General features: G+C 46.9%; 2 protein-coding genes across 4 annotated transcripts in view; one reads left to right on the forward strand and one right to left on the reverse strand.

Moving 5' to 3' along the window:
• Positions 1-4398, reverse strand: part of ZNF566 (zinc finger protein 566) — a 47228-nt gene extending 42830 nt beyond the window's left edge. The window contains exon 1 of one of the 3 annotated variants that reach the window (XM_023195828.2): positions 4317-4398. The gene's annotated coding sequence lies outside the window, so the exon portion shown is untranslated. The remainder of the gene's footprint in view (positions 1-4316) is intronic. The other 2 variants (XM_023195827.2, XM_023195829.2) reach the window with 2 other exon arrangements.
• On the forward strand, positions 4335-5170 carry LOC111528932. The gene has a single exon (XM_023195813.3). The coding sequence runs from the start codon at positions 4412-4414 to the stop codon at positions 4958-4960; it is 549 nt and encodes a 182-aa protein (XP_023051581.2). The 5' UTR covers positions 4335-4411; the 3' UTR covers positions 4961-5170.
• Positions 5171-10161: the final 4991 nt, after the last annotated feature.

Here is a 10161-nt window from a genome sequence, read left to right on the forward strand (position 1 = left end):
AAAAAAAAAAAAAAGGCGGCCAGGCATGGTGGCTCAGGCCTGTAATCCCAGCACTTTGGGAGGCCGAGGCAGGTAGATCACGAGGTCAGGAGTTCAAGACCAGCCTGGCCAATATGGTGAAACCCCGTCTCTGCCAAAAATACAAAAATTAGCTGGGCATGATGGTGCATGTCTATAGTCCCAGCTGCTCAGGAGGCTGAGGCAGGAGAATCACTGGAGCCCAGGAGGCGGAGGCTGTGGTGAGCCAAGATCGTGCCATGACACTCCAGCCTGGGTGACAGAGACTCCGTCTCAAAAAATAAGAGAGAGAAAGAAAGAGAAAAAAAAGATATTTTCCAAAATAACTGCCCAGTACTCTTCAAAAGGGTCAAAGTCCTGAAAGATAAAAAGGATTAAAGAACTCTCACAGGCCGGGCGCGGTGGCTCAAGCCTGTAATCCTAGCACTTTGGGAGGCCAAGATGGGCGGATCACAAGGTCAGGAGATTGAGACACCCTGGCTAATACGGTGAAACCCCGTCTCTACTAAAGAATACAAAAAACTAGCCGGGCGAGGAGGCGGGCGCCTGTAGTCCCAGCTACTTGGGAGGCGGAGGCAGGAGAATGGCGTAAACCCGGGAGGCGGAGCTTGCAGTGAGCTGAGATCCGGCCACCGCACTCCAGCCTGGGTGACAGAGCGAGACTCCGTCTCAAAAAAAAAAAAAAAAAGAACTCTCACAGATGGAAGAAGACTGATGAAACAAGGCAATTCAATGCAGGACCTTGGATTGGATCCTGAAACAGTAAAGAAAATTTAACAAAATGTGAAAAAGGTCTCTAATTTAATTAAAAGTCTTCCTATTAGCATAAATTTCCTGGTTTTCATCATTGTACTGTGGCACCTGAAAAGTATTTGCAAATTCCTTATACTATGTTTACAATATGAAAATAAAATTTTAGGTGGGGCATGGTTGCTCACACCTGTAATCCCAGCACTTTGGGGGGACGAGGTGGTTGGATCACCTGAGGTCAGGAGTTCGAGACCAGCATGACCAACATGGTGAAACCCTGTCTCTACTAAAAATACAAAATTAGCTGGCCGTGGTGGCACAAGCCTGTAATCCCAACTACTTGGGAGGCTGAGGCAGGAGCATTGCTTGAACCTGGGAGGCGGAGGTTGCAGTGAGCTGAGAGTGTGCCATTCACTCCAGCCTGGGCAGCAAGAGGGAAACTCTGTCTCAAAAAAAAGGAAGGAAGGAAGGGAGGGAGGGAGGAATATTTTTAAAAAATTAAAAAGGGGAAAGTGGACACAAAAAAGAGGATATACACTGGGGCTGGGCGCCGTGGCTCACGCCTGTAATCCCAGCACTATGGGAGGCCGAGGCGGGCGGATCAAAAGGTCAGAAGATCGAGACATCCGGGCTAACACAGTGAAACTCCGTCTCTACTAAAAATATAAAAAATTAGCCGGGTGTGGTGGCGGGCACCTGCAGTCCTAGCTACTCAGGAGCCTAAGGCAGGAGAATGGCGTGAACCCGGGAGGCGGAGCTTGCAGCGAGCCAAGATCACGCCACTGCACTCCAGCCTGGGCGACAGAGAGAGACTCCATCTCAAAAAAAAAAAAGAGAGGATATACAAATGGCCAGTAAAAATACAAAAAGGTGCTGAACATCATTTCACATCAAGGAAATACAAATTAAAACTATGATGAGGCTGGATGCAGTGGCTCACACCTATAATCCCTGGACTTTTGGAGGCTGAGGCAGGCAGGGAGTTTCACATGGTAAAACTCCATCTCTACTAAAGATACAAAAATTAGCTGGGCGTGGCGGCACACACCTGTAACCCCAGCTACTCAGGAGGCTGAGGCAGGAGAATCACTTGAACCTGGGAGGCGGAGTTTGCAGTGAGCTGAGATCACACCACTACACTCCAGCCTGGGCAACAGAGCAAGACTCTGTCTCAAAAAACAAAACAAAACAAAAACCTATGACGAAACTGTACCACACAACGAATAAAATAGTTAAAAGACTAACAGTACCAAATTACGGAGAGGATATGAAGCAACTGGAACTCTTACACATTGCTGGATGGAGTGTAAACTGGAACACCCACATGAGAGCGTGGTAGCATCTATTAAACATTAGCCTACCCTATGAGCTAGCAATGCCACTCCTAAGTATCAACCCAGAAGAAAAGCCTTCATGTGTTCACCAAAAACAGGGTAGAGTGTTCACAGCTGCAGCATCATTTGTAACAGCCCCAAACTGGAAACTACCCAAATATCCATTAACAATGTAATCGACTAATATACTACAATATATCCCCAATGTAATGAGAACTAAGTACAATTACGCTGAACAACATGAATGAATTTCACAAACATAATATATAACAAAAGAAGCCTGGCATAAAACAGTACATGCTGTATAACTGCATATATACAGGAAGTTCAAGAATGTGTAAGACAGCCAGATGCATTGGCTCATGCCTATAATCCCAGCACTTTGGGAGGCCAAGGCAGGCGGATCACCTGAGGTCAGGACCAGCCTGGCCAACATGGAGAAACCCTGTCTCTACTAAAAATACAAAAATTAGCCGGGCATGATGGTTGGGTGCCTGTAATCCCAGCTACTCAGGAGGCTGAGGCAGGAGAATCGCTTGAACCCAGGAGGTGGAGGTTGCAGTGAGCCAAGATCACGTCACTGCACTCCAGCCTGGGCAACAAGAGCAAGACTCTGTCTCAAAAAAAAAAAAAAAAAAAAAAAAAAAAAGAATGGGTAAAACTAGTTAATGATGATAGAATTCTCAATAGATTGTTTGGGGGAGAAATTACTGAGAAGGGTCATGAGGGAACCATCTCAGGTCCTGGCAAAGTTCTTTGTATAGATCTAGGAGTGTTACACAGCTGTACACTTAAGATTTGTACACTTTATATAGGCTCTATCTATGTATCTATTGACAGCCTCCTGCTCTGTTGCCCAGGCTGAAGGGCAGTGGTGTGATCATGGCTTACTGCAGCTGCAAAGCACTGGGCTCAAGCGATCCTCTCATCTCAACCTCCTGAGTAGCTAGGACTTATAGGTGCCAGTCACCATGCCCTGCTAATTTTTTATGTATGTATGTATGCATGGTAGAGTTAGGGTCTCACGATGTTGCCCCGGCTGGTCTCCAACTCCTGGCCTCAAGTGATCCTCTCGCCTTCGCCTAGCAAAGTGCTGGGATTACACATATGAGCCCCCACACCTGGTCTAAAAAAATTTTTTTAACTCCTGGAACTATGCTTTGGTAGTGATAAGGAGCAATAAGATATTTCAAACATTGCTGTTCAACTACAAATTTGTGCAGCCACTCTGGTATATATTTTGACACTGTTTAGTGAAGTGGAAGATATATGAACCAGCAATTCTGCTGGTAAATAAGCATGTGTACCCCGTGTGAAAGAATGTTTGTGGTTGTGTTGTTTATAAAATAAAAAGCTATAAATAACTAATATGGGCATCATTACTAGAAAGGATGAATAATTGTGGTATACTTCAAAAGCAAGAATACAATATAGCAAAGAAATTGAATTAACCGCTATTTTATCTAATAGAAATGATTCACAGAATTGTAAAAATAAACCAAAGACAGTATGACAACATTAATATAAAGTTTTAAAACGGGGAAAAACTGGAGTATAATGCCTAGAGAAGTATACTTAAGTGATAAAACCTCACACTGATAAGTCTATCCAGTCACACAAACCTGATCACACCCCCACCATGGGGACATTCAGCTACAGACAATCCACGCCCAAAGCAACAGGGTCGCACACGGAGGGCCTCCATCGGTCACATAAGCACAAGTGCACACTTACCGAAGAGACATTCACAGTCACAACCACATTGTCACAACCACATTGTCGGCGCACACCTGTACCCAGTCACAGTCACGATCACACATTAACCACAGCCACACACACAGATAGAAACATGCAGTTACTCGCAGGTATCCCCACCTGAACTCTGCCGCACAGTCACACAGCACACAGTCGCATACCACTACGGGGACAAACGCAGTAACATTCAACCAGACACCAGCTCCCCACAGCCGCACACACAATGCCGCACGTGGTCTCGCTCCCTCTCACACACACCAGCAGCTACAGTCTCCGAGGCCGTGCTGCACACGGTGGGAGCGTTGGAAACACACTCATCACAAGAGCAGCCTGTCACAATCGCGCGATCATTCACCACACACCTCCACACAGAGGCAAGCGCACACTTTCAATCTCACCTCCACCGCCTCACAAAGCAGAGGCCCGGCCCCCGGCCCCGCCCTCTCCCGGGTTCCTCACCTCCGGCCTTACGAGCTTCCGAAGCAGCAGAACCCTCCACAACACTGGGGTAGTTGCTGGTAAAGCCCTCAGGGTCCCGCCAGCGCGTGACTTGGATGCTGAATTCCCGCGAGAAATACAGTCTTGCCGAGGAGTCCTCTGGGAAACGTAGTCAGGGACTTATCAAGGCCGGACAAGATGGCTCCCGATTGTCAGAATTGCTGTCGGCGCCTAGCGTCAGCCCAGCGGAAAGGATCGCCCCCCTCATCAAACCGCTCGCGCCCCAGAGGCCTCACGGAGCCCCGGCTCAGGCTCGGGCCTTCGCCCCCAAAGAAAGCCACTCCGACGTCTTTGAGATGGGCTTAGTTCCCGAACCCGTCCTACTGCCCCCAGGCGCTGGACAGCCTCAGAAAGAGGACAAGTCTGCACGGAAAGATAATCGCACAGCTGAGCCTTATGGGAGATGTAGTTCGGAGCTGGGAAGGCGGTTGGACCCTCCGAAAGTCGTCTTAATTGCTCTCACAGATAAGCCGGCGCTGCGCTGCAGGCTGAGTGCTGTGCGCCCAGAGTGCGCAGGCGCAAACACCCCGGGTTGCAGTTTTGGCCTTTTAATGCTCCTTAGTGCAGAGGGGTTATGGGACCAGAGGTGTGAGACTCAAAACTGATTGGGGAGGCAGAAGGGGTGTAGACCAGGAACCTGCGAAGTGATGGGGGAGGTCGAAGGAAAGGAATCGCCAAACGCGGGACAGGTTTGGAGAGGCAGAAAGAGAGGAGTGTGAAATTGCTAAGGGCAGGTGTTAACCTGACTTCTGTGTGCTTTGTGATAAATGAGTGCAACAGGAAGTAAGAGGAGTTTCACTTTCTCCTTCTGCAATTATTTGTGTACTTGGACTAAGTATATCTTATGGCCAATATTTGACTGCTTTTGACCTATAAAGATACTGTATACACAGTCATGCATAACTTAATAATAAGGATATATTTTGGCCGGGCGCGGTGGTTCACGCCTGTAATCCCAGCACTTTGGGAGACTGAGGGGTTCGAGACCAGCCTGGGCAACATGGCATAAACCCCATCTATACTAAAAATGCAAAAATTAGCCAGGCGTGGTGGTGCGCACCTGTAGTCCCAGCTACTCTGAAGGCTGAGGCAGGAGAATCACTTGAACCCAGGAGGCGGAGGTTGCGGTGAGCCAAGATTGCGCTACAACACTCCAGCCTGGGCGACACAGTGAGACTCGGTCTCAAAAAAAAAAAAAGAATACATTCTGAGATGCATTGTTGGGCAATTTCATCATTGTGTAATGATTTCATCATTATAGAGTGTACTTACACAAACCTAGACAGTATAGCTGACTGAATACTTAGGCTATATGGTATAACCTGTTGCTCCTAGACTACAAAGCTATACAGCATGTTACTGTACTGAATATGGTACTTGTACTGAATACAGTTGGAACACTTTAGGGACCAGCCCCACAGGGTCTGTGGGTTTTTCTCCCCGTGTGCAGAGATGAGAGATCGTAGAAATAAAGACAAAAGACAAAGAGATGAAAAGACAGCTGGGCCGGGGGGACCACTACCACCAAGAGGCAGAGACCAGTAGTGGCCCCGAATTCCAGGCTGCGTTCGTATTTATTGGATACAAGACAAGGGGGCAGGGTAAGGAGTGTGAGTCATCTCCAATGATAGGTAAGGTCATGTGTCCACTGGACAGGGGGCCCTTCCCTGTTTGGAAGCTGAGGCGGAGAGAGAGAGAAGACAGCTTGCGCCACTATTTCTGCATATCAGAGACTTTCAGACTTACACACCAGCAGCCACAGTCTCCGAGGCCGTGCTGCACACGGTGTGAGCGTTGGAAACACACTCATCACAAGAGCAGCCTGTCACAATCGCGCGATCATTCACCACACACCTCCACACAGAAGCAAGCGCACACTTTCAGTCTCACCTCCACCGCCGCACAAAGCCGAAGCTCGGCCCCTGGCCCCGCCATCTCCCGGGTTCAAGCGATCCTCTCATCTCAACCTCCTGAGTAGCTAGGACTTATAGGTGCCAGCCACCATGCCCGGCTAATTTTTTATGTATGTATGTATGGTAGAGTTAGGGTCTCATGATGTTGCCCCGGCTGGTCTCCAACTCCTGGCCTCAAGTGATCCTCTCACCTTGGCCTGGCAAAGTGCAAGATAGCTACTGCTATCTAGAAGGCAGATCCAGGTGTACAGGATGGAACATGGAAGCGGACCAGGAGTGTGACCGCTGAAGCACAGCATCACAGGAAGATGGTTAGGCCTCTGGATAACTGCGGGCGGGCCTCACTGATGTCAGGCCCTCCCCAAGACGGGGTGGAATAGAGTCTTCTCTAAACTCCCCCAGGGAAAGGGAGACTCCCTTTGCTGGTCTGCTAAGTAGCAGGTGCTTTTCCTTGGCACTGACGCTACCGCTAGACCATGGTCTGCTTGGTAACAGGCATCTTCCCAGACACTGGCATTATTGCTAGACCAAGGAACCCTCTGGTGGCCCTGTCCAGGCATAACAGAAGGCTCACACTCTTGTGTCTGGTCACTTCTCACCATGTCCCTTCAGCTCCTATCTCTGTATGGCCTGATTTTTTTCTAGATTATGATTGTAGAGTGAGGATTATTATAATATTTGAATAAACAGTAATTACTACAAACTAATGATTAGTGATATATATAATCATATCTGTGATCTATATCTAGTATAACTCTTGTTATTTTATATATTTTATTATACTGGAACAGCTCGTGACCTCAGTCTCTTGCCTCAGCACCTGGGTGGCTTGCCGCCCACAGAACACCGTGGTATGTATGTATCTAAACACACAAAAGGTACAGTAAAAAAACAGCATACAAAGTAAAAAATGGTATACCTGTATAGGGTACTTACCATGAATGGAGGCTGCAGGACTGGAAGTTGCTCTGGAGAGTCGATGAGAGGTGAGTGAATGTGAAGGCTAGGACATTACAGTACACCACTCTAGACTTTATAAACACTGTACACTTAGGCTACATTACATTTATTTATTTAAAGTTTTTCTTCCATAATAACCCTTCCTTGCTGTAACTTTTTAACTTTATAAACGTTCAAAATTTTAAAAACTTTTTGACTCTTCTGTAATATCACTTAGCTTAAAACACAAACACATTGCACAACCCATGTGGGATTCGTATTTCTTGGTAAGGAAATGTTCCAGGTCAGATGTCATTCTTAGGTGGCCACGTAGAGATAGAAAGACTGCATATATGATACCGCCTTTCCCAACCACGGGTTCATATTCTAATATATCACAACAAGGCCCAATATTTATGGGGTCATAGAAAATAGGATTCACTATGGTTGGCGAATTTCCAGAGCCAACTTAAGTTCAGAAATGCCGGCAATGAGAATGGTGAGTGGGAATCCAGTGTAATGATTTACATAGTTGAAACTTATTAACTGGGCCAGGCACGGTGGCTCACGCCTGTAATCCCAGCACTTTGGGAGGCCGAGGCAGGTGGATCACCTAAGGTCGGGAGGTCAGGAGCTCGAGACCAGCCTGACCAACATGGAGAAGCACTGTCTCTACTGAAAATACAAAATTAGCCAAGCGTGGTGATGTATGCCTGTAATCCCAGCTACTCGGGAGGCTAAGGCAGGAGAATCATGCCACTGCACTCCAGCCTGGGCAACAAGAGCAAAACTCCATCTCAAAAAAAAAAAAAAAAATTCAACTTAGGGCCATAAAGTACAGGTGCATGCCACCACAGCCAGCTAATTTTTATATTTTTTGTAGAGGTTGCCCAGACTGGTCTCAAACTCCTGGGCTCAAGAGATCCCCTCGCCTCAGCCTCCCAAAGTGCTATATATTTAATTTTTTTGAGGAACTACTCTTAATTTTTTCCACAGTGGCTGTACCACTTTACACCCTCATCAATAGGGCATAAGAGTTTCCATTTCTTTTTTCTTTTTTTGGAGACAGAGTCTTGCTCTGTTGCCCGGGCTGGAGTGCAGTGGCTAATTTTTTTGTATTTTAGTAGAGACGGGATTTCACCATGTTGCCCAGGCAGGTCTCGAACTCCTGAGCTCAGGCAATCTGCCTGTCTTGGCCTTCCAAAGTGCTAGGATTACAGGGGTGAGCCACTGCACCAGGCCAGGTTCCTATTTCTTTTTATCCTTGTAAACACTTGTTATTTTCTGTATTTTGTTTAATAGCCATCCTTTTTTTTTTTTTTTGAGACGGAGTCTCGCTCTGTCGCCAGGGCTGGAGTGCAGTGGCCGATCTCAGCTCACTGCAAGCTCCGCCTCCTGGGTTCAGGCCATTCTCCTGCCTCAGCCTCCCGAGTAGCTGGGACTACAGGCGCCCGCCACCTCGCCCGGCTAGTTTTTTGTATTTTTTTTAGTGGAGACGGGGTTTCACGGTGTTAGCCAGGATGGTCTCGATCTCCTGACCTCGTGATCCGCATGTCTCGGCCTCCCAAAGTGCTGGGATTACAGGCTTGAGCCACCGCGCCCGGCCTTTTAATAGCCATCCTAATGGGTGAGTTGGTAATCTCATTTTAGTTTTGATTTGCATATTCCTAATGATGTTGAGATTTTTTCATGTGCCAGTAAGCACTGGAGCATGAAAAAGTCTTGGGCCGGTTGCAGTGGCTCACGCCTGTAATCCCAACACTTTGGGAAGCTGAGGCAGGTGGATCACCTGAGGTCAGGAGTTCAAGACCAGCCTGGTCAACATGGCGAATCCTCATCTCTACTAAAAATATAAAAAATAGCTGTACGTGGTGGTATGCACCTGTAATCCCAGTTACTTGAGAGGCTGAGTCAGAGAATTGCTTGAACTCTGGAAGCAGAGGTTGCAGTGAGCCAAGATTGTGCCGCTGCACTCTAGCCTGGGTGACAGAGCCAGATGCTGTCTCAAAAAAAAACAAAAACAAAAAAACAAAAAAAACTTATTTGGATAAATGGCTATTTAATTCATTTACCCTTTTGGTCTCGTTGTTTGCTTTCTTGTTGAGTATTAGGAATTTTCTGTATATTCTCAATATTGATCACACATCAGATACATGAGTAACTTCAAATAGTGACTTTGTCTAATAGCTCAGTTTTCAGAATTTCAGTATAATTGTTAAAAATAAATCAATTAGGGCCAGGCATGGTGGCTCATGCCTATAATCCCAGCACTTTGGGAGGCTGAGGTGGGCGGATCACAAGGTTAGATCAAGACCATCCTGGCTAACATGGTGATGGTGGTGGTGGGCACCTGTAGTCCCAGCTACTCAGGAGGCTGAGGCAGGAGAATGGTGTGAACCCAGGAGGCGGAGCTTGCAGTGACCCAAGATCGTGCCACTGCACTCCAGCCTGGGTGATGGAGCGAGACTCTGTCTCAAAGAAAAAAAAAAAAAAAATCAATTAGGTAAATGTAAATGGGGTAGACATAAAAAGACTTTTCATGTAATCTGACATCTTACCATTATGTTACTTAATTAATAGATACTAAATGTCTTGGTTGGTACTAAATAAAAGAACCAAAATACAAATTGCTGAACATAAATGTTTGTTTTTGGCATTTTAAATTTTATAAAAACTCTAATTAGGCCAGGTGCGGTGGCTCACGCTTGTAATCCCAGCACTTTGGGAGGCAGGTGGATCACGAGGTCAGGAGTTCAAGACCAGCCTTGCTAACATGGTGAAACCTCTGTCTCTACTAAAATACAAAAATTAGCTGGGTGTGGTGGCGGGCACCTGTAGTCCCAGCTACTGGGGAGGCCGAGGTTCAAGAGAATTGCTTGAACCTGGGAGGAGAAGATTGAAGTGAGCCAAGATGGTGCCGTGGCACTCCAGCCTGGCAGAGTGAGACTCCATCT

Source organism: Piliocolobus tephrosceles, chromosome 21 (genome assembly GCF_002776525.5).
Source record: "Piliocolobus tephrosceles isolate RC106 chromosome 21, ASM277652v3, whole genome shotgun sequence".
Classification (NCBI taxonomy): Eukaryota; Metazoa; Chordata; class Mammalia; order Primates; family Cercopithecidae; genus Piliocolobus; species Piliocolobus tephrosceles.

Coding starts and splice junctions, on each gene's coding strand:
- LOC111528932 (XM_023195813.3), top strand. CDS start 4,412: ATGCTGAATTCCCGCGAGAAATACAGTCTTGCCGAGGAGTCCTCTGGG.